Raw genomic sequence first — 25,707 nt, forward strand, 5'->3', positions numbered from 1 at the left:
TTTAAAATTTCATTTCCTTTCATTTATAGAACACCCGATCTATAATGTCATCTTTTACAGACATTTAATGAGTATTAGAGTTTTTTTTGAGGGGGTGGGTGGGGGGGGGGGGGGGGTCTGTGTTAGATTGCATTCTGTATAGTGTCGGTTTTGTATTGGAGCTGAAAACAGAGTACATTAAAATTGGAAACTTTTTTTTAAAAAACAAGATAGCAGAAAAAAAAAATGCAAGAATCAAGTTGTGGAATCAATTGTCCAGTGGCAGCCACAACAAATCAGCTGAAAAATAAATTAGATCATCTTAATTTGCATCTTTTAAGGGTTGTATAAATGTATATTCTAAAGAGCATGTAGGTTAAGTCCCTCAGAGGTTAATTTCCATGCAAGTTTTACTTTTTACAGGAACAGTACACAGATTGTAACTACAGTGGATGCAGCCATTAGTCGCTGTGGCTAAATTATGAGATTCAGAAAGGCCCTCTGATAACTGCATCCCACCAATTGGAGGCATGGAAAACCAAAGCACTAGCACAGCAGGTGGCCACTATGAGCAGGCTAACAAGTGGGTTTGAATGTCAATAAACATGAATTATGATCTACACAGTGTATTCTGAAGTGATATCTTTACATACCAATTTATTAATTTCATTAACCTACAACCTACATGGTTTTTGGTTAGGGATTATAGTCAATCAATTCAGTGGCGAGAACATAATACTATGTGCACACCTTCTACTGATCCCATGGCATAAACTAAATGGAGCAAAGTTTCTCAGTGTATTTATTATCTAGAAAAGCTGTAATGATGGTGCCATTCTGCAAATATCCCTAAGAATTCTGAATGTTATTTTACCTATTAAGCTGATTGCATTTTCTCTTACTGAACTGCATCGATTTAATTTACAAAATTCGTAACTGTTATAGGTTAAGCAGTGCAAAGGGTCAATGCAGTTGTGCCTTCAGCCTTCTCCCCTCCCAATTCCCTGCTCAGTGACCACCTTGTCAAGCCTTCAGATGTTTTCTTTGAGAGGAACAAATGAAATGTAAACAGAAAAATGCAGTTTGTTACAGCCTGGAGTTTGCATAAGTTTCTAAACCCAAATCTGTGTCTGCTGTTAAGTTAATTGAGATGAACACATTTTTAAAATTGTCTTGTGTTAGCTGAGCTGAGGCAAGCTGTTACTTTAGAGCAGTGTTGTCCAATAGAAAATCGCTGACTAGCCAAACGTGTGGCTATGGTGAAACTGTTTTAGCCACATCCACTAACTTTAGTACAAAACACCTTACACACACTCGTGCAACTCAGGTAAACGTATTTCATGTGTATATTTACTTAAACATCGATCACCATTCATCAAGGAAGTAATGCACTCAATGATCAAAAAACGCTTGCATTCTGCTTTTCGTCTTACCATTTTACCAACAAGCACACAAAAAGGTTAAAGTGTACAAGCACATGCTGTGCGAATGAGTATTGAGATCACATGCCCAACGACAGTGGAGATTAATTTTTTTATTCACTAATCAGAAATGCAATAAACTCCATCTGGATTCTCAATTAGCTACATGTGGCCAGCAGCTAATGTATTGGACAACACTGCTTTGGAGGAACTAGAGAAAAAGTGTCTCTTTCTCAGTATCCTGTGCAACATACACTATGGTCTCAGGCTGTGAAATGCTTACAGCTATGCTTATTTTTTTTAAAAAACACCCACACAAACACACTCTGGTAAAAGTGTCGACTCAACATATTTTTCACAGGTCTGTCGTTAGAAGCACTTTTTCCAGATCTGAATTAGAAAATCAACCACCATCTGCTTTCTACTGATAATTAGGTATGACTGAAAAGAAAGACCTTCGAATCTACCTCATTAGAGCTCCCTTAAATACGCCAGAGCTTGAGTAATTTTACCTATATTTCCACAGCTGCCATTCAACTCCAACTGATTAATATCCTCAATCCATTAACAATAGTAAAAATCAAACAAATTTTAGGGGAGTGTGGCTCAACAGATTTAATAGTATCGGTTTGCAGAATTAGCAGTTGTAATTTTTTTATTTCAGTCGTGTCTGTGCCTGACCTGGATGTAAGCACAGGTCCTGACATTTGCTCAGGCATTTAAAAAAAATACCTGATGCTAAGGATCTGCAGTGCAGACCTCGTAAAGAAATAGAACTGCATTCCCCGTCATTCTGAATGATTAATGAGCAGTTTTATTTAAGCATGGTTTAAAATAGTGACAAATGTCATAAAACAGAAATTTTAAAAATGAGAATTTTATTTTTCTATTCGGTTTAAAATGTGACTAGTCTTTTAACCTTTAAGTAACCTTCTAAATTACCAAGAATTTGAACAAACACTGTTTATTTACTCTTTTGGTCTCATGCTGCAAAATGCTTATATTTTGCAGGTATATAATGTCCCAAGGCACTTCATAAAGGAGAAACAGATGCTGAGCAACAGTGGGAGTAAGGAGTGGTGACTGAGGAGAGGTGACAGATAACAAATAGATTTTAAGATGGCTTTTAAAGGTATGAAGAGGGATAGTGATGTAGAAGGCAGGAACTCCAGAGTATACAGCTAAGATGGCTGAAGGCTCAAGTAGCGAGGGTGGAAAAAGTACATAGAAGCCCAGAGTCGGAGGACTGAAGGGCATAGAATGGAATGCAATGCTGGAGGAGATTGCAGAGATCAGGCAGGGTAAGGTCATGGAGGGATTTGCAATAAGAGGACTTGCAAATTTAAACTGTGCGCAATAACTTAAAATTATAAATTTTACACCCGTTTATAAATTGTTCTCCTAAATAGTAGCACAAAAGGCACAGCTTATCCACAGGATTTTACAACTCAACTACCAGGAAAATGTACACAGGTTAGTTGCCATCAAAAATAAAATCAATCATTTTTAAAAATTCTTTTGCAAGCATGTTAATACTTTTCTTGCCTAGGTCTCCCGGTACGCATTGGTTATAAAACAATGTAGTTAAATCGAAAGGAAGAATAGATATCATTCCACAACCTTGATATCTTCCAGATAAAGGACTGATAAAAATGGGAAATCCAAATATTTCCCATTTTTATGGGAATGCCCCATATCCCAGCTTTTACTTGTACAAATAAAATGCAATGTACTCTGACAGCTCACAATGAATGTGACACCAGTGGGAGCGAGAAATTTTGTGATGAAAGAAAAATAATCTGGGAACACATTTAAGCTGACACGAAGATAGGACTGAGGGAGGGAGAAAACAGGGAACTCTAAACCAGTTAGCCTGACATCAGTAGTAAGGAAAATGCTAGAATCTATTATTAAGGATGTAGTAACAGGGTAACGAGAAAATCATTATATGATTAGGTAGAGTCAACATGGTTTTATGAAAGGGAAATAGTGTTTGAAAAATCTGAGCTTTTTGAGGGTGTAACGAGCAGAGTGGATAAGGGGGACCATCAGTGACAGTAGTATATTTGGATTTTCAAAAGGCATTCGATAAGGTGCCACATAAGAGGTTGTTACACAAGATTAGGACTAATGGGATTGAGGGCAATATATTAACATGGATAGAGGATTGGTTATCGGACAGAAAATAGTAGGAATAAACGGATCATTTTTGGGTTGGCAGGCAGTAACTAGTGGGGTGCCGCAAGGATCAGTGCTTGGGCCTCAGCTGTTTATAATCTCTCTCAATGACTTAGATAAGGGGACAGAGTGTAATGTATCCAAGTTTGTTGTTGATACAAAGCTAGGTGGGAAAGTAAGCAGTGGGAGGGACGCAGAGAGGCTGCAAAGGGATATACCCAGGTTAAGTGAGTGGGCGAGAAAGTGGCAGACGGAATATAATGTGGGGAAATGTGAAATTATCCACTTTGGTAGGAAGGATAGAATAGCAGAATATTTTTTTTTAAAAAGGTGAGACTAAGAAATGTTGATAGTCAGAGGGATTTGGGTGTCTTTGTACATGAATCACAGGAAGTTAACATGCAGGTACAACAAGTAATTAGGAAGACAAATGGTATGTTAGCCTTTACTGCAAGGGGGTTGGAGTATAAGAGTAAAGGGCTCTGGTGATTAGAAATCAAGCAATAACCTACCAAAATTTTACTGACTTTTTTTGATAATCTGCTTTTCATTTCCCCCCCAAAATTTACTTAATATAAATACTTGAATTCTCACTTCCTTTGCAGTACTTAAGCAGAGTGACAAATGCTCTGTGAATAAGCTCTGCTATGGTGCTAGTGTGAACATTTTTTCAACAAGCAGATGTGCCAATTAGGAGGAAGAAAAGGCTATTCTTGAGACAAATTAAAGATGGCACAATTTAATCAATGAAAGCGTACTTTTTCATTCAAATATGTAACCAAAAAAAATTGCCCAGCCCAGCAGCAAAACACAAGCAGCTTTCTTAGCCGCATTAGTGGAGATGTGAACTCATGACCCCCTCACCATTAGCACAAAAATAAAAACAAGTTTTAATATTTCAAATGGATAAAATTTGCAGATTGAAAGGATCAAAGTGCTTAGCAAATTTATATGAACAAAGTACTGCATCACAATATAATGAATGCATTTTATTCAATTTACTACACAACTTTTCAATACTGTGTAAAGATGTAAATAAAAATACAGCATAATACAGACAGAAGTCACCCACGCATCAAAGACCAATAAATCCCAAGCATATACTCAGTCAATACAACAGGATTAAGATAGACAAATAATAGAAAGGAGAAAGACTTGATGGCTAAAGAGATTAATGTACCCTGAGAATGAGTTTGTAAAGCCACTTCTAAATAAATTTATATTTGCAGAATGTCTTTGGTAAACAGGGAATGAGACTCAGGCCAAACAATGAAGTAAAAGACTTTCTGCCCCATTGTTCTTGGCAATTACAGATGGAAAAAACAAACCACTTCTTTTAAGGCCACCTAATAAGCTTGCATCATTGCTAACACTGTGTTCATAGGTTGTATTCTACCACTTTCAAATACTGTGGAAGCAAGCAAAACAAAACTAAATTTAAAGATACTGTCAGTAATGCTTTGGAAGCACCAATTACTGTACTCTCCATTTCAGTCTCTCTGAAGAGCAACATCGCCAACATGCAAAGCAGACTAATGTAGTAGACTATATGCATAACATTGCAAAAAAAAACCTGAACACTGCTTTATATTAGGGTATGAACACATAGCAAAAATTCAACATGCTTAATCATGTGGTCAGTTTTACAGCATTAACATGTTGCTTTAGGTTTTACAAACAAAATCAGTGCATAGAGCATTATTGTGGAGTTGACAACTTCATCTTTACACGTTTCTGGTAAGAAAAGACATTAACATCAGCAAGAAATAATAGGATTCGCAACAGATATAGGTCCCTCATGATTTGCAGTCCTATAATGGTTCATTATGAACTGCTAACATACACTTCCTAATGTTTCTGCATGCAGTTTATCTGCCCTTCCATTTATGTACAGTGGTCAGACTAGACTCAAAAAAGGCAAAATTATACACAATGATACACAATTCTGATACATATATGTTGCACTTTCACCATGCTATAATAATCCACATAACAGTGGTCCAGATTAGTAATTTCTTCACAACAGTTCTTTACTATCTCACCACAAGACATGATACACAAAGTTTAGATGGGCCGATACAATCATCATGGCAAAATGCTCCACATCCTTTGCACATGATCATGGCCTTTAGCCTGCAAGAACATTTAAAAGTCATTTCATTGACACCGCTACTTTCAGCGAACGTCTGAGCAGGAACTGCAGAATTATGGTTCCCAAAGTTTGCCTTCTGACTCAGTGACATCATACTTCCAGCAAGGGATGCTGGAAAGCCAGCCATAGAAAGTTCTGAAACCGATGTATTAGTGATATGACTAAATCCTGTGGTACTGAACGAAAGTTTCGGAAGCTTGCCGTATAACTGCTGCTGAATACTGAGCTGGGAATTGATGAGAGAATGTTCTGATGAATGCTGAAATTGTAGACCGGTTTCTTTCATAACCTTTCCAATATTGCAGTCCATCTTTATTGGTCTAACGTATAATTTGTCTTTGGAATCAAATGGAATGTAAGCACTGTCCTTTATACCAATGATGTCTTGATTTTTGTTAATTCCTCTACATGTGGGAATATTTTCAGTTTTGATGACTTTAAAGTTTTCATGCAATTTGGGAAGCCAATCCCTTCTTATATTTGGCAAAGTCTCCGTTCCAATGAAATTCCTTTCTGGTGAAGTTTGGGCAATGGCTGGCACGTGCTCAATAACAGAACCTTTTGACTGAATCTTAATTACTTCTGTTGCTCTACAGCTTCCATCGTTTTGCACAACTACGGTGTTATGCAAATAACCATGGCTAACCTTTTGCCTCCCTGGCATCCCACTGCAAGCCTTCGCTATTACTGAACCAAAAATAGTGTTCTGGCTCTCTAAACTTTTACAAAAGGTTGGTGTGCTTGGAATGTAATAGCCAGACACAGTAGAGCTACTGATTTGCTTTAATGTTTCAGGCATGCTTCTCATTACAGGATTTTGCAAATTGGGACTTTTGTTTCCAGAGGATATATTAATTAGTTCTTTGCTGCCATCTTCAAAACTGCAAGTAGCCTGTGTTATTTTGTGTGTTGTTGGCCCAGACTCTTCAACAGGCCTAGGAAGAATTGGTGTTCTATTTAGCTGCTCCTGTGAAACTGGACCTTCTCCTAGACTTTTACAATCTCTGTCCAAGACCATCTGAGATTGCACATAATGCTTACTGGATTGCAATACAGTTGATTTCATCTGCTCTAATCGTTTTTGAGACAGATCTCTGAAATCTCCTGACAATATTTTATGCAAATGATAATCAGCTAATTTAATTCCACTGTGTACTCCACTGATTATACTTTTGATATCAGTTGTTTGTGCAACATGATCAGTAGTCGACTGACTGAAATTTCTTTCCTGCTTAGCTGGCGGACTCTCAGAAAGCATTGGAGGTGGCACAAGCAGTCTAGTTATCTCCAATTTGGTACTAGAATGAGATTGTGGTAAAACCTTCTCCAAAGGAAGACTGCCCTGAAGTAATTGTGTGACCAGTGGGTTATTGACTTCAACTGATGACAGTGGTCGATTAAAATTACCAACCCTTTTCGGCCCCTCAACACATGGACGCAGCAGAGAGCCAGTTTGATTTAAATGATGCAAAATTTCTGGCTTGTGGTTCTGGCACTCATTCGGTCTTTCATCCTTTTGCAGCTGATCTTCCTCCAACAAATGTAACTGTTTGTGCTGATCACCATTATCAGTCCTTTTGCAGGCATCAGGACTTTCTACAATTACACCACTTTCAGAACAAACAGGGGCTCTGTCATCTTTAGATATTCTTTCATTTATGGGTTGTACACAACTTTCATCAGACAGCTGGCTACTTATTTCAGTTTTATAATACAAGCCATTCTTATTGTCATTTCCACAGTTTTGCTGCCGTTTGCCGGTTAGCTGGTCAAAGGCATCCTCTAATACAGCAGCATCAGCTTCTATCGATTGGTGCTTGCCATCTGCCATTGCCTGCTCTTGTTTTATACGATGTTCTTTCACACATTCTTCTGCGTCAACAGAAGCAGGACAGTCAAGCTGCTTTTCAAGCTTCTCAGACTCGAGGGAAAGTTTTTGTGCTAATGAATGGCTGGGATCTTTATTAGAGCACGTTGACACTATCACAGATGTCATTTGTTTCTCTGCAACACGTGGTTCATTTGATGTCTCCAGCAATGTTCTTGTTTCTAGCTGATTATGTATGTTTAGTTCAACACAGTCACTCTCCTTTTCCTCATGTGACTGCGAAGTTGGAGAACAAGTTACTTTATGGATTAATGGAGATCCAATTTCTTCTATGGTGCATCTATTAACCTCTTGCTCACAAGAGTCAGTCTCTGGAAATTCAACTGATAGTTGGGTTGACAGAACATCTGTAGTGTTTGTTTTAGTTCCACTGCCATTACTTGGTAATGAATCAGATGCTGCAATTTCCACCCCTACAACAGGGATGGTCATAGTACTGATGACTGCAGCATTCTTAGTTTCTGCAATTACTGTTCCAGAGAAAACATATTTTTGAAGAGGTTCTTCAATGCAGGTTGTTTTATCTTTTAGACCAGACTTCTGGGTTTGATCAGAGGGTAGAAGCAGGGGATTATCAGTCTCAGCAAATGAAAGGATTACAGTTTCACATTTAATATTTTTGCTGGATTCTATATAAATACTGTCTCTGTCTGCAGGCAATTCCAATGTTTCAGGGGGTGCATCATCTTGGAGAGGTGCAGTTTCACTGCTGTTAGTCTGTCCATCAGAAACCAGTGTGTCACTCAGTTGAGAAACAGTAACTTGATTACATTCTTGTACATCCACTAATAAGTCTGGTGATTTACTGCTAATTATAGTGTAACCGGTATCACTTCCCAATTCAGTTTGCTGGATATCATCTGCTGAAACCAATTTACTTTGTTGCGTTGTGTCAACTAGATGGCTTTCTACACATTCCTCGATTATAACACCTTGCTTAATACTATTCTCTCCATCGCTGGGTTTTTCTGGTTCATCTGTTGCACAGGTTTGGAATAGCTGTGCTCTATACTGATGTTTTGCCGTAGTTTGTTCAAGAGCTTTTGTCTTTCCGTTGGTCTGTCCGGGGGAATCAGTGCTCCCTGGCCCATTACCACCACTACCCCTTCCCCCTCCTTCCACTGTAACATTGGCAGCTGCAGCTGCTGCAGCCTCCCTTTGTGCCCTGGCTTGTTGAGCACGGGCTTTGATATCTGCAAGTGTTCTGGCACCTGTCCTTTCTCTACTGACTGTTCCAACTGTAGTGACAATCCTGGGGCATATCTGATAGGTTGGTTGCCCTTTGACAACCCATGGAGGTTTGATTCTTGAGAGTTGAATCTGTAAGCAGAATAATCCAAATTTACTATGAATTTTTTTGTGAAACAGGATTTACAACACAGACAGCAACTAATTATACTTTGTACAACATTTTGGGATGGAGACCAGATTGTGGAGACATTAATCCTAATGTACTTTGCCAATAATTTCAAAACACTTTACTATATTAAAGGAAAAACAACAACTGGAAATCTAAAATAAAAAAAAATGAAGATGTTGGAAATACATAACAGGTCAGTCAGCAATCTGTAAAAAGAAAAGGCACCCTTCAATGCAGGTTGTTTTATCTTTCAAAACAAGCAGTCGCATTTATGCGCAAACAAAACTAATTTTATCACTGGCAAGCTGCAATTTAATAATATCCCTGTATGTTCCTATGGTTGACAATCAGGAACAAAAGCACAATTGTCTGCTCCCTCCATGTTGCTACCAACAAAATATACATTCATAGAAAATCAGGAATCAAAAGGAAGACTTCGTGTTCTAAATAAAACAGCACATTCCAGATTACTACAAAAGCAGCTACAGATAGATAGCAAGAGCTGGCATTTATGTAGCACCTTGTCAGATCCTTAGGATGTCCAAAAGCACTTCACAACTAAAACTTTGAAGTGTAGTCATTGTTAAGTCAGCAAACTCAGCAATTTCAACCCAAGTTTCCACAAACAGCATCGAGTCTGTTTTGTTTTTTATGGTGCTGTTGGCTGAGGGAGGAGCGATGGTAGTCAGGACAGAAGAAAACTCTGCACTTTTGTAAGTATCTTGGGATCTTTTAGGTCTGCTTGAGCCACCAAAACAAGCAACCGGGACTCTGTTTAACATCTCATCTAAAAGACAGCACTCTCTCAATACTACACTGGAACATCAACCACCTAGATTATGTACTCAAGTTCACAGGGGGGCTTGACCCCACACCAGTGTGACTCAGAGGCGGGTGTGCACCAATTAAGCCAAGCTGCCGTATTATTATAACAATCCTGCAAACTAAGATATTTGATTTATAAAGCACAGCATATTCCCCATAAATCCCTGTACTCTAACTATTAAAACCTATAACCAAAAATGTCTTTCCTTTTGCATTTCCTAGTTGATGGGTTTTCAATCTGAAATCAGCAGATGTGTTTGTCTAGGGACAAGCAAACCATGCACTTGAAGCCTAATGTCTCAAGAATTCTGTATTTTTCTGTGTATGCTGAATTACCAGCATGTTATTTCTCTTGCTGAATACCAATAAAAATGTTTTCTGCAATGATAGTACTGTTTTCCATTGGGTAGCTGAGTCTCTTTAAGAGGTTAAGGATGGGTCCCCAGGAGGGTATTAATATTTGCGGGGAGTCCCCCACACAAAAAGTCGGAAAACCATTCACGTAGATTTACACGTACAATGCAGGCTATTGTTGACATGCTCAAGGTCAAATGTATAACTTACAAGTGTAAACTTGCTAACTTAAGATACCTGATGACTGTAAGGATCCAAATAGTGTCACTAGGTGATCATTGCAATTTCACAGCAAAAGGACTGCTCATAATTCACTATTAGCTAGTACTAAACTGATATTCTAACTCGGGGGACACTAGAATAGCAGGTGTGGGAAAATAAAAGAGGGAGTTTCACTTGGCACCTAACCTGTCCCTCACCTGGGAGAAATTGATGCTGACCATTGAAACATTTTTGTGCTCAATCGTCACCTTGAGGAACACAAATTTACCAATAATTCAAGACAAAAATAGACTTCAGTTTAGTTAACAGTGCCAGAAAGTAATTTTTAAAAAGTATCTTTGCCATTATTGGTTACTACCTATACAAGACATTCTGGGACAACCAACAATGGAAAGAAGAAACAAAAAAATCTCACCTTAAAAACAGGGTTATGCGTTTTAAAAAGAAACGAAGAATTAAGCTTTTATTTTGCATAGGGAAGGAGGAAAGAGGGAGAATGCAGTGTTGCTGCTGTCCCAAATTGCTCCATCTAAAAACAATAAAATTGAAACCAAAATATGCTTTCCAAGTAATGATTCAACATTTTTAAATGCACATACCCTAATAGGTGGCACCTTTGGCTCTTCTTTTGTAGGATGTTCTTTTTCTGTCCGAAAGCTATCAATTGCGGTCCGAAAGGACTGATGATCTTCAAGACGCGGCTTCTTCTCGGGGCCAGAGGTGGAGGCACTGTACTCAGAAGATTTTCTCTTTTGGTCTTTGGACTCTCCAGAATTGTGCTCTAACTCACTTTTCAAAACAGCACTCTTTATAGTAAGACAGGTGGTCTGATCCTTGGAAATTCCAGCAGGTTGCACATCAGTCAATTCTAAGCGTCCATCAGATTTGGTATGTTCTTGAGATTGTATTCCTGCAGGTCTTTCTGTAAGCAATACAGGTTTGGAGTTTAAGGCAGATTTATTTGGAAGAATTTCTGCTAGCTGTCCAGGTCTAGCTTCATTATTAATTAAACTAAGTTGATCTTCATCTGCACAGCTAACAGCCTGAAACACCTTGGCCTCATGATTGTGTTGTTTCTGGCTCCTGGTATCTTGAGAAGACACAGTGCATGAAACTGTTTTTTCATTTTGTTCAGGAAATTCAGTCTTTCTTTCCTTAATAAGAGTCCGCTTCACTCTACATTTGAGGTCCACCTTTGAACTTCTAGTGCATTTCCTTAGTCTCTCATCCTGCTTTTTAACCGGACTGGGTTGTTTAGATGGTCCTGCTAATACAGGTGAACTGGCTTCATTTTCTATTTCCACTTGCACTGATGTCTGCTGTTCTGATTCTTCTTTAGACAAGCCCAGTCTGTCAACATAACCAAAACAAATATACTCAAGACATACTGGATTGCATTATACAGCAACATCTTACAATGTTAAAGTTCAACTTTCCTTATTTAGATGTTATGTTCAGTTTGGATCCCATTAATCCAGTTGAATTCCATCTGCACTACCTCTATCCTGAAAGAAGCTACTTTCTACAGTTTAAGCCACGTCTAGTGAATATCGTGGGGTAAGAGGCAAATATTCAATAGAAAATGGAACTTTTTAAAAACAAGGGCCATATTTTAATCCATTTACGAAGGACATGATTGGACTGAAAAGTTAAATGGAAACAACTTTTAATCAATAGTCATTGGTAGAGTATAGCTCACTTATTTACAATCTTGCAAACGATAGGCAAAATAGGTAGACTATGCACTTTTAAGTGAACTAATTGCCTTTGAATAAATACTTAATAAATCATAGACAACAAGGTTATACTATGGGTTTTATGCTAAATTTACTTTAAGTTGCATGAAGCTGCATTAAATCACACAATTTGGATGACTAGGTGTTCTGACTCTGGACTCATGATAGGACAAGCATAACAGCAGCCAGAACTATCCTCAGAAACCAACCATCATGCCATATGTGGATTGTGAAACTGGCTTACCTATTCACACGTCTGACCTTCTTTCCTTGGTAGATAGATTTAAGCCTACGCTGATGTGTGAAATGGGTACACATTAGGGGCAAGAAATAAATGTCAATTTGGAACACAGATATATTTTGCACAGCTGCCATCCCAATATAGAGCCCAGTTTGATGAGAACTTGGATCAGAAGGTAGTGCATGATTTTAAGCATCACTTGTTAGAAAATGAAGGAATCTCTAAAATACTTCATGTCTAAAAAGCAAAAAAAGGTTGAAAGTGGGATAAAATTCACTAACAACTGAAGTAGGGTGCACGAAGCCTTGCTTGACAGGGGTACATATCAGAAGATGGTATGCAGAAGTCAGAATAATTTGCTGTGCGAAATGGACATATTAAGCATGCAAAAAAAGGCCAATTTGCAAAATTTGGCCATAATACTGCAAACTGACCCCTAATGTGAATCTATTTTGCACAGCAAATCACAGCAGAAAACTGTGAATCGGCCATGCTGATCTTCGCTCCCAATTATCTCATCAAGTGAAGTTCCATTCTGACTCTCAGGCTCACAGCACTTATCCTATAGTGCATGAAGTGGTTATGTCCATAGAGATTTGCATTTTATAAAAGATAATGTTACAGATAAATATATATGAATTTACTGAAGCAAACACTCACAAATCAGTACACATCACTGGAATTATGCCATTTGCAATTTAAAAAAAAATATGGCTAGTCACTTCTAGGTGGGGTAAGCTACCTTTCTTCTTTGGTTGCCACTCTACACACCATCTATATTTCAGCCACAATACTAACTCACAGGGAGGTGGGATGACTGGCATACCTGAAATCAAGGTAAGTTCAAGTCATGTTCATCCTTCTTAATAGATAGGTAGGTCTAAGCACTAATACCTAAATGAAGGACTAAAGATTGCTCCATAGCAACTGCTCTGCAAAAATTTTCATAAAGCTCTTACACAAAGTCAACCCAGGTAATAGCTACCCCCCCAGTCCAGTTAAGCAGCTGTCATCTTGTGATTTTTTTTTGTTCAAAAAATTCAAGTCATTCTTTGGACAAAGTGTGGGTTTACTACCTGATTAGATGTTGTCAGGACCCACAAGGAACAAAATCCTTTTGCTAATGTTCTCAGACCCTAGAGAATCCTGAGTTTTTGAAATCTCAACAAATAACAGGCTGCATTCTCAGCAGATATTAAGGGAGATTATGCATACAAGATTGTCTTACAAGCATATAAACTACAGGGGACTCAATGAACCTCATCTGAAAATGTTTTCACCATCTGAGAAATTGCCTCCTGGGTTATCTCAAGAGGTTGTGCCCGGATCCATCATTAAGTAGAGGGTGCAGATATATAGTCATCAGCATCAGACATTTGAGAAAATTAGTCCACAGGTGAAAAGGTAGGCTTGTACTTCATACAGACAGCACTTGCCTACCCATCACACTCAAACGCAAGCTTCATGTGGCTGTCCATTATACGGACATGAAAGTATCCATCTTTAATATCAATAGCCGCTTAAATAATCACTGTTCAAAACAGCATCTTGAACTTTTCCCTTTTTAGGAATTCATTAGGAGTGCAGTTTTTGGCAAGCACAAAAAAAATCCACTGATTGGTTGGGGGTGGCTGAAGAGAGAGAGAGAGAGAGAGAGAGAGCATAATACTAAGTCATGCTCATTTGCAATGCACCAAAGGAGGAGCTTTTAGTGTACCTGCAAGCACCTTAATTATGTGTAAAAATGGCACTACTGAATCTCTGGAGAGGGAACTTAATTCTCTGTCTGCTCCAAGAGGCTTTGTGAAAGAAGATTAACTACTGTCATTATAGTTATACTCCTTAGATTATAACTTCTTGATGGATTTGCCTCCATGGAGGGTTCTTTGATGTAAACTCAAACAAAGCACAAAGTGAAGCAGAAGAATAGCCATTTGTGCCTTAAGAACTTGCATTTATATAGTGCCTTTCACAACCTCAGGACGTCTCAAATCGCTTTGCAGCCAATGAAGCACTTTTTGAAGTGTAGTCACTGTTATAATGCAAGAAATGGGGCAGCCAATTTGCATGCAGCAAGATCTCACAAACAGCAATGAGATAATGACCCAATCATCCATGTTTTTTTTTTAAAAAGTGATGTGGTTGAGGGATAAATATTGGTCAGGACACCGGGAGAACTCCCCTGCTCTTCGTTGAATAATGTCATGGGATCTTTTACGTTCACCTAAGAGGGCAGAGGGACTGAGGGGGCCTCGGTTTAATGTCTCATCCAAAAGATGGCACCTTTGACACTGCAGAGATCACTCTGGTTGTGAGTAGTACAACAAAATAAATATTTTTCTTCAACTTCTAAAATTGACCTATTAGTAAATAAATTTCAAAATCTAATTTCTACATCTTCATATACCCCAGTAAACTGTCTGGATATATTTGGAGAGAAAGTTGTGCTTACTTCTGCCCATAATAATCTTCAAAGAATTTCTCTTTCCACAACTCCACTTTTTTCTCCTTCTCCATTTCTTGACGTAGCCGAAGCTGCATTTCAGGTGTAAACTCACCTACACAGGGTTAAAAGCACAGACGTTACAAGTTTCAAATCCAAAACATTTCACATCTAAAAGGCGATGAGTTTGAAACTGGGTAAAAAGGTCACCAATGGACGCTTGAAGAAAACCTAACCATACGCTAGAGATTTACATCCACTATTGCCAGATAGTGAATTCTTGGTCTATGCTATATAGTACAGGACAGTAGCTGGGCAGAAGCCATGTGCTTCCTTTGGGAGAAGGGGGGAAGCAAGAGAAGAAAAAGAAAGAGGAAAACTAGTCACATGCAATGTCCCAGTAGTTATACAGAGACATTGCAGTCACCTGGATATACTTCTCCAGGCTATTCCATCCATGGATGGGGTAAATTAGGACTAAGACAGTAATATGCCTCATTATTGCTTCTGCCTGGATTGAGCTGGACTGAGCAAATGCCTGGCCTATTTTCAGGCATGATTCATGCCCAAGATTTGGGTTGAGATTGCCCAAGCATTTCACTTAGGACCCTTAAACAAAAATAGGAGACTTTCATCCCATGCACAGGCTGAAGTCAAACCTGGATCTTAATGAGGTGAACCAACATTCTAGCCTCATTAAAAACCACCATATTGTAAATAGTTGTTTCAGAAAATGTCTTCCAAAGCACGCATATAGTACATTTCTTTGTTATTTAAATGTTTAATAAATGTGCTCAATAATACTTTAATTGTAATCAGATTATAAAATTACAAATGTATTTAAATAATTTGTTCTGGTATTCATTCTCTACTCTTAATTTTGGGTGCTTAGAGCTTGAAAATAAGAAAGCACATGGCTCCCTTGTCTCTCCTCTTCCTCCCAGCACTTTGTATTTGGCAGTTCTTAAACAGATTTCAAATATGTTTTGAAGATTTGTGACATGGACGGCTATAAAAGTCAACATAGCTGAAGGAGAAGGATACAAGCAACACTGTCTCAGACGCTCACATGGGGGCAGAAGATCCAAGAAATGTGATCTGGGATGGACGTGGAAGTAACAAAGTGAATGTATATGGGTCGGAACTGACAGCAGGAGATGTAACTAACCAGATACACAAAAATATGGTTCATATTTTAAAAAGGGAAATACTGTTACCATGTGGAATTAAAGTGTAGAACTTTCCCCTTGTTATTTTAGAGACTATCCCTCTCCTCTCAGGTATCAAGAGAATTTTGGAAATTGAACTAAAAATCCAACATTGTTAAAAGAAAGAGGGAAATTAGAAGAAAAAGGTACTACAAAAACTCATCTACTTGCTTCCATCCTAGTATCATAGAATTTACAGCACATAAGGAGGCCATTCAGCTCAACATGCCTCTGGTGTTAGTTCAACTGGAGCTTTTGGAAGAGGACCAAAAACAAAGCTCCACTTTAAAATAAGGTTATGGAGTATATTAAACAAGCAAGGTGCAACTTTTCCTAGTAGGTTCCATACCTTCTGCTAATCGCTCCTTCCATCCCTGAGCTGCAGAGGTGAAGAACTCATTATTTAGGGCTGAACTGCTGAGTCGCATTATACCATCAGTACCAACCTAGAAGAGTAAAAGGATATAATTCCCCTTTGTCACACACAGATAAAAATCAGTACAGAAACTGGGACTTTTCCACCCCCAAGAATTGAAATCTCAGCACTAACAAACATGAGTTTTCAAATCCACAAAGACCTCCTTTAGACAGTATATTTATTAGGCTGGAACATATTAATAGAGCATGAGAAGCATGAGCAAATAAAAAGAACTTTATGCTGTTGTATTATTAGTGATAAATCTATGTTAAAGGTTGTAATGGTCACTATCAATTTAAATATCACCATTGTAAGTTTTGGGTCAAATACAACAAACTTCAGCAAGTGCAATTTTGTTGGTGCAAGGACATTTTTTACCCCCCACCCCCACCCTCCACAAAAGGTGGCACATAAAATTCAGATGTAGATTTGAACTTTCAAACTATAAATTTTAGCTCATTCCCTCAAAGCAAGTGGAACAAAGTTTGCAGGGAACCTCCCACCACTGCAAGTTAAATTAATAGAGGCTCGAAATGGGAAACATGCATTACAATCTTATTAATCATTCATACAATGGCCCAGAAAATTTAGCCAGTTAGTAGTTGAGCCTTAAAAGACTAACCAGGTTCCAGGTTTGACTCCTTGTTTGTGCGGAGTTAACTAAATTTAGCGAGGCTGGTGACAGGGTGCTACAACTATCCTCAGCAGTTTTGAAGGGGCGTGGGAAAAGAGCCAGGTTCTCTCTCCTGATTGCTATTCACCTACCCTCCACTGGAAGAACATGCATGTGGACATCAGGCATGGATAGGGTCTGTTGTGAAAGCACATTGAAGCGTGTGCAGCAATGGGGGGAGGGGGGGGGGGGGGGAGGAGGCGGAGCTCTATAAATGTACAGCAGTCAGTACTGTATATGCCTACATTAATTTTTTGAAGTGCAAGTGTAGGAGTGGAGCTGACAACTGCGTAACTTAATATCAATGTAGAAATGCTTAATAAAATGTTACACTATCTTTACAGTAGTTACTACAGGTGCACTGAAACGCAAGTTTAGTCAAAAGGGAAATAAAGGAAGCGATTATTATAGTCACTGAACAAATTTACAAACTTGGGTAATTAACATTAATTTAGGGGGTTTAAGTTACAGTATACATTACAACCATTACACAATGAAAACAACAGATTACAGGACTGTGACCAGGTAAATAAATAGTTAATCTTACACCACTGGCACATTCGGCATCAGATAGGGAAAACATCTGCTCAAGTAAACTAAGAAGTACTGTACAAGGCCCTCCACAACTGCCCCCTCCTTTCCATATGCAGTTTTTTGTTACATTGTCATTTGAAGGTTGCAGCCCAGCTACATCTCCCTCATGTTCATGTCTCATTCATACAAATTTAAACTAATAACTAGACATTCATTACGAGGAATAATTGGGCATTCATTATGAGGAATATCTTGGTATTGTAAATACACAATAGTGTAGATTTAGAAAGCACATTCAAATACTACTGTATGCGGCCAAAGCAACTAGGAAATGTGACAGCAAATAATTAGTCTCCAAGAAAGGAAAGCATTTATTCATCAACTAGGAGAACAGAAACCCCTTGTGGAGATGAGGGGAATAAAAACCCCATTCACTTCAGATTTCACAATTAATAGTTCAATGAATCCTAAGCTTTTATTTCAGCACAGAACACAGCGCCACCCATTGGTCTGTGCATTACACACCACCTCATCCATCGACCATTTTACTCCGGTTCATACACAGAACTATCCAGCATCCACCATTTAAAACAACCAAGGATGCTGGAAATGTGCATTGCTCAAACTAATTCATATAAAAACCACTAAATATTGACCAAATGGAATTTCGCAAATTCTATAATAAGGCATTTTCTCAAGTTCAGGAGTTTAGCTTCTAAATACTGAGAGAATACACTCAACCAACACTAAGTAGGTACTTCAAGTTTATTCTCACATGCCTTCACTTCATTGCTAGCATAGTCTTGTAGATATTATGAGGTACACAAAACAATGCTCTACATGCATGAGAGAAATTCAATGCTTAAGTTAATCATTTTAAAATCAAGAGCAATGGTCGATTTTATAATTACCTAAAGTTGTGCTAGACTAGGTGTTGCAGCTAATAAATCTGAGCAAAGTTTTATTGAGTCTCCATATGTAACTTGATAAGAACTAGAATAAAGTGTTTTTTTTGCTTCACTTATCAAATCTCCCTCCTTTTTGATGTGCTGTACAACTAAGCAACATTCATTCTCTGGCAAAGGGTAGATTAACCTGTTTCCAAACCTGTACCAATGCAGTTCCAGCCAACTCAAAGTTATACACAAAGCAGTCCATAATGATCTCCCCCCATGTTATGTTCCCTTTTTCTACATGGAGAAGCCCAGCCACACGGTGTGGCCAAGATTAGCAATTCACCTATAGGGAATATCAAAGGCAGGAATCTGGCTTTACCGCTTCATAGTATGGTACAGCACAGGAGTCGCCATTCAGCCCATCATGCCTGTGCCAGCTGTTTGAAAGAGCTATCCAATTCGTCCCACTCCCCTGCTCTTTCCCCACAGCCCTGTAATTTTTTTCTCCTTCAAGTATTTATCCAATTCCCTTTTGAAAGTTACTACTGAATCTGCCTCCACCACTCTTTCAGGCAGTGCATTCCAGATCATTACAACTCTGTGCCTAAAAAAAGTTTCCTCATGTTGCCTCTGGCTCTTTTGACGATCACCTTAAATCTGTGTCCTCAGGTTACCGACCCTTTTGCCGCTGGAAACAGTTTCTCCATATTTACTCTTATCAAAACCCTTCATGATTTTGAACACCTCTACCAAATCCCCCTTAACCTTCTCAGTTCTAAGGAGAACAACCCCAGCTTCTCCAGTCTCTCATCCCTGGTATCATTCTAGTAAATCTGGTCAAGGCCTTAAGGAATGATTTCAGCACCTTCTCTAAGTGTGGTGCCCAAAATTGAACAAAAAACTCCAGCTGAGGCTTAACCAGTGTTTTGCAAAAGTTTAGCATAACATCCTTGCTTTTGTAATCTATGCCTCTATTAATAAAGCCCAGGATCCCATATGCTTTTTTAAAAAAAAAAACAGCCTTCTCAACTTGTCCTGCCACCTTCAAGGATTTGTGTACATACACCCCAGGTCTCTCTGTTCCTGCATTTCCTTTAAAATTGTACCATTTAGTGTATATTGCCCCTCCTCATTCCTACGACCAAAATATATCACTTTACACTTGTGTTAAATTTCATCTGCCATGTGTCTGCCCATTTCACCAGTATGTTTATGTACTCCTGAAGTCTCGTATCATCTGCAAACTTTGAAATTATACCCCCTATACCCAAGTCCAGGTCATTAGTATAATCAAAAAGATCAGTGGTCCTAATACTGGCTCCTGAGGAACACCACTGTATACTTCCCTCCAGTCTGAAAAACAATCATTCACCACTACTCTCTGCTTTCTGTCCCCTAGCCAATTTTGTATCCATGCTGCCACTGTCCCTTTAATCCCATGGGCTTTAATTTTGCTAACAAGTCTATTATGGGTACTTCATCAAATGCCTTATGAAAGTCCATATACACAACATCACCTGCACTTATCAACCCTCTCCGTTACTTCATCAAAGAACTCAACCAAGTTAGGCGAACATGATTTTCCTTTAACAAATCTGTGCTGACTTTCATGGAGCATCAACATGTACAGCTGAACTAGATTAAATTTCCATTGTGCTCAATATCAAAACCACAAAAATGCCACCAAACAGAATGCATTTCAGAAGTAAAAACTGGAGTCCTACAAAAATTCACTACAGGGACAATTTTACACATTAGGCAGCCAATTAAAAGACTAACGTGTAATATTAACATATCTTATTAATCAAAGGTCCCTGAAGAACACTCAGTCATTCACATCTAAAACAGCTCACGTCTTTTATAACATGTTCCCACTTCACACCATCTGTCTAACATTCACAAAAAGAAAGATGAAACTGAAGATCTCATCAGAACACCACCTATGCACTAGCCCTGCAATGCTTTCTCCCTCTGGCTCCGCAAAAGTAAAATTAAATATTTGAATGCGAAAGTATTGTTAAACTGGAGTGACAATGGTGTTTCAAATTCAGAAAATGGCTCCAAAATGTGTGCCTTAAATTAAAGCTGGGATAGGTTTCAGACTGGGCAGATTTAAACCATTTAGCATGTTATCTTTTATTTGGGTACCTCTGTGCACATGTAACTCATTTGTTCAACCTCACCAGATACAAAATAGACTGTGGATCCCACAACTTGAGAGATTAGAATTATAGAATCATATGCACATGGAGGCCATTTGGACCATTGTGCCTGTGCCAGCTCTTTGAAAGAGCTATCCAATTAGTCTCACTCCACTGCTCTTTCCCCATAGCCCTGCAAATTTCTCCTTTTACTTGGATTACTAAAAAATTTTCTCTGAAAAAGAAAAATATTTACATGGTTAAATACTGAGTTGCACCAGACTGTACATGGTCCACCAGACTGCAAGATAATTAACTTTACCTTATGCGCAAGAACATAATAAAATCAGAATGAGAAAAGGCCATTCAGACCATTAACGTGACCTACATGCAGATGATACACCAAGTCTACCTCATCATAAGCTGTTTTTATACTAGGTTCAGTCACCTCCCAATGTGTGGATCTCACACAGCCAACAGCAATCTCCCCAAAAAAAGCTTGTCCAGTTTGCTAAGATCTACAACCAGGCAGATCCAATGTAAGGAGTCGTACAACACCAGGTTATAGTCCAACAGCTTTATTTGAAATCACAAGCTTTCGGAGCTGACGAAGGAGGAAAGCTCCGAAAGCTTGTGATTTCAAATAAAGCTGTTGGACTATAACCTGGTGTTGTACGACTCCTTACATTTGTCCACCCCAGTCCATCACCGGCATCTCCACATCAGGAAGATCCAAGTAAGAGATAAGGCCTTCCCAGCCACAGCCATGCAATAGCATGGGCCTTGCGCAATATAAAAGCAGTATATAGATTCCTGTGGAACTCTTCTATTTATTGTCTAAAAATAACTAAACATAGTATATAACAACTGCCTATCCGTCCCCATGCCTCCACCATTCAACATTGGCCAGCTGCCCTGCAGAAAATATTTTCCCTTCCTCGCCCCAGCCCTTTCAGTACAGGAAGCACTGTTTCAGAGAATCCAATCAAACGGCCCACAGAATGCTCCTACCCAATTTTACCACTGACTGGAAGCTTAAAGTAAACATGGTGACACTAGCGTCAGTGGAGACAGTGCAGAAAACCAGAAGAACGTGTGTCAGGCTGTGTCCCAATCACAGTATAAACATGTTTTTTTAAACCTAAGGCAGGCCGAGCTGTTAAGTGCTTACACCCTCGCTCACTAGTGACAGCAAACCTGTTTTCCTGGCCCACTGCACAGGTCTTCTCCCCAGGCAGTAATCCCCAGCAAAATGTGTCCGTTTGCAATGGTTCTCTCACTGCATGAATGTTTGGCAACATGATTATTTTTGAACATACAACTTTATACCAAGTCTGTTTTTATTTGTGGCCAACGTATTTGTCAGTTTCTTACTGTTGCATATCTGCATGTACTGAAAGTACTTTGAGCACAAAAGATTCTAAATTCTTTACTGAGAAGACAATTAAAAAGTCCCATTTGTAACACTGGAGATAAAAAATACCAGAATCTCTTCAGCATTAACAGCCAAGATTGTAGTTGCTCAAAGGAATGGGTCACAACAATAGACTTTTAATTTAATTAATTAATTTTATTGATCAGTTGGTAAAAAGCTCTTCAAGTTATTTTTAAAAATTAGCTACATGTCTGAAATGCACGGCACCATGTTTAAAGAGCCGTGAAACAAAGATACTGAGAAATCTACAACTGTAGAGTTTATGGTGCCAGAGAGAAAAAGCGTGCACTCTCTCCCCATAGGAACGCACCCAGAGAGCTTAAGCACAAAGTTGGAAGAGCTAAGGTTTAGTGTTCACAGAAGTACTAGAAGTAACCCTGAAAAAAACATAACCTATTAGCAGTGGGCAAAACTGTGGCAAGTGGAGTTTAATGTGTGGAAGTGTGAGGTCATCTACTTTGGATCTAAAAGTTACATTGGAATATTTTCTAAATGGTGAGCGACTAGGAACTGTGGACCAGCAAAGGGATTTGTACACAAATCACTAAAATCTAGTGCACAGGTACAAAAAGTAATCAAAATGTCTAATGGAATGTTGGCCTTTATTTCAAGGGGGCTGGAATACAATGGGGTGGAAGGTATGCTTTAGTTGTACAGAGCCATGGGCAGACTATTTGCACACAGTTTGGGCACCTCACCTCGGGAAGGTGATATTGGCCTTGGAGGGGGTACGGCGCAGATATACCAGAATGATGCCAGGGCTGAAAGGGTCAAATTATGAGGACAGGTTGCATAAACTTGACTTGTATTCCTTGGAGTAGAGAAGATTGAGGGGGCGATCTAATAGAGGTGTTTAAAATGGTAAAAGGATTGAATAGGGTAGATGAAGATAAACCATTACCTCTGGTGGGGGAATCCAGAAGGGGGCACAATCTTAAAATTAGAGCTACGCCATTTAGGACTGAAATCAGGGAGCATTTTTTCAGGGTAGTGGAAATCTGAAATTCTCTCCCCCAAAAAGATGTGGATGCTGGGTCAATTGAAACTTTCGAGACCACAATCAATAAGATTTTATTAGGTAAGGGTATCAAAGGATATGGATCAAAGGCTGGTAAATGGATTGGAGGTACAGATCAGCCATAATCTAGTTGAATGGCAGAACAAGCTCAAGGGGCTGAATGGCCTACTCTTGTACTATGTTCCAATATAAACACAGATACCAATAAGATTCCTGCTGCCTATCCATCCTACTTGTTGGGGCACTGGTTTGCAGGGTTATCTGGAGTCGAATGGGAAGAATCACAGCCCTCAGTGACAGGTCTATTCCTCCAGGCTTCATGAATGAGCCAGACTAACTAGTAAATCAGCAGCAGTGCCCTGGAATACTGTAGATCAGCCAAGCTCATGAATCAGATTGGTCAGTCTGCCAAAGAGTGTTTAGCATATTTCCAAACTTCCAACACCAAAGACGTTATCTTGCAGCCATTTCGACCGCAGAAAGACCTCACACCTTTGTTCTATCCAAGTCACTAGTTTGCTATTAGACAACTAACAAGTGCAGGTTTTAGCCCTCACTAGGCAGACAGCAGGTGCTCCTCAAAAAAAGCAAGGTGAGCAGAACAATGTTTTGACTGTATTCCCAACATCATCCTGATCACAGAATGGATAAACACCCCATCAAATGGGGGATCCACCTGTTGGAGGTGCAGAGCTCCAGCAGTAACTGCTTCTCTCTCCAACTTAATCATGAGCCCTGGATAGGTAAGTATATGCTCTCGTACTCAGCCTCCAAGTATTACTTTCCAGCAGTGTCACCAGAGGTTTCAGAGTTTACTCATCAGCTATATGGACGGACATCTGCCTTCATACGACGAAAGTACTTACACAAGGCAGCTTGCAACACACCAACACCTCAAGTCAGAGCCATGCACCAGGCTTGCTCATCATCAACTGCTAATTTGAGTCTTTAACAAAGAAGTGTGCCCATCAAATAATTACAGATTGGTATATGCTGGATTCCTTGCTCCCTGCAAGATTCCTCTTTTCCACAAAATCACCATAGGCTGGAGAAAACTCTTACACTGGGTGTCTCTTATACAAGCTTAATTTACATTGGGACTTTGCAGCCATTAACAAAAAAAAGACAAAAAGTGTCCTTCGCTTCTTCTCAATGCAGTCCGAAGGACAGTTTCTAGGGTGAAGCTGGCATCCAACAGGACCTCCAGGGAATTATATAAAAGAATTGGGACAGATGCCCCGTGTATATTCTAAATCAATACATTCCAGACCTCTTAAGCCATGCAAAGCCATAATACTGCACGAGGCACCCACCAACATATTCAAGATAGTGAGTACAATCCACTAGATTCCCAAGTGATTCTGCAGACAATAGATCATCTGCAAAATACAATGCCACAACTCTTTCAGAAATGATCAGGACAAATATTTCAGAATGTCCAATCAATAATTTCAATCTACTAAAAAGTACACTGCAGACAGAACTCAGATTTAGCATTAACGCAGGTCAAAGGACTTCAATAACAACTTGAGGTCTTAAACACTTAGAGAAACACTATTCTAAATATGTCATCCAAATCTCAACAGTGATCAGCAATGTTACACATCTATTATACTGAACCTCTCTACACAGTCACCTATACAGAGTGTGCTGGAAATCAAAACTAGGTGACAAAGCAGCATATTTTAGCACCTAACCCCTAAAAAGGTCAACCATCACAGTGTGAATTTTGAAGTGTTTTTTCAGTTAAATACAAGGATGCATTTTTCCATTAAAGTATCAAGTCCCTATTGTGCTCAATATAAATTAACTGATGATTCAAATTTTTTGTCTCACTAAATTCCCAACTTGGTGAGCTATTTACATTGCTTAGTTCAAATTATTGGATAATTCAATTCAAGAAAATATATTACTGAATTATCAGTAGACTGTATTTTTTGTAAACAGTCAAAGCTAATGCACGCCTAAGCTAATTTCCAGAAACAAAAACTATTAACAAACATGGCTGGAGTGAGTAAATCTGAATTGGGATCACAAACAAAAACTGGTTCCTGCAGATAAAATTCCAGAACTGGCTACACCAAGAGCAGCAAGCGAGTCTTAACATACTGCATTCATTCACAATCAATACAATGGTCAGAGGCACTGCAAATGGCCCCAGACTAGCCATCATCCAGAATGAGGAAGGGCATACTACTTCTTTCCAATCTTTCTCTTCCCACTCAACAGAATTTGCACCATCATTTTGACAGATGTGTATTAAAATAAACAAACAGTCATTTTAAATATGCTCAGATCAGTCCCTACCTGCCTGTCAACCTCTGGCAGAAGAAACAGCAGCTGCTGCTGGAAATGTAGTGGTAAAGAAGTGAAAGTCCGTGAGTTGATCAAAGCACGCAGGTTTGTATTGACGAGTATTGATCCAGGTGTTTCAACATCAATCTCTTCCCCTCTGTTTCGCTTCATCTGTCCTGCTTGCAGAATACAAAACAACAAAACATCTTACTACAATTGATAAGGCAAATATACCTGCAAAAACACAAACTGGCAATGGGGTTTTCAAAACTTAGCTCCTGGTAGAATTT

The 25,707-nt window shown here is 39.0% G+C and overlaps 1 protein-coding gene across 2 annotated transcripts in view; it reads right to left on the reverse strand.

The window, feature by feature from the left end:
• Positions 1-4,552: 4,552 nt before the first annotated feature.
• Positions 4,553-25,707, reverse strand: part of asxl1 (ASXL transcriptional regulator 1) — an 89,860-nt gene continuing 68,705 nt past the window's right edge. For both annotated transcript variants that reach the window (XM_068000432.1, XM_068000431.1), the window contains 5 exons: positions 25,430-25,596; positions 16,357-16,453; positions 14,809-14,914; positions 10,979-11,729; positions 4,553-8,938 (listed from right to left, as the gene is read on the reverse strand). In XM_068000432.1, coding sequence (XP_067856533.1) covers positions 5,612-8,938; positions 10,979-11,729; positions 14,809-14,914; positions 16,357-16,453; positions 25,430-25,596 — 4,448 coding nt within the window. In that variant the 3' untranslated portion in view covers positions 4,553-5,611. The remainder of the gene's footprint in view (positions 8,939-10,978; positions 11,730-14,808; positions 14,915-16,356; positions 16,454-25,429; positions 25,597-25,707) is intronic.

The sequence above is a fragment of the Heptranchias perlo genome, chromosome 19 (assembly GCF_035084215.1).
Source record: "Heptranchias perlo isolate sHepPer1 chromosome 19, sHepPer1.hap1, whole genome shotgun sequence".
NCBI lineage: Eukaryota > Metazoa > Chordata > Chondrichthyes > Hexanchiformes > Hexanchidae > Heptranchias > Heptranchias perlo.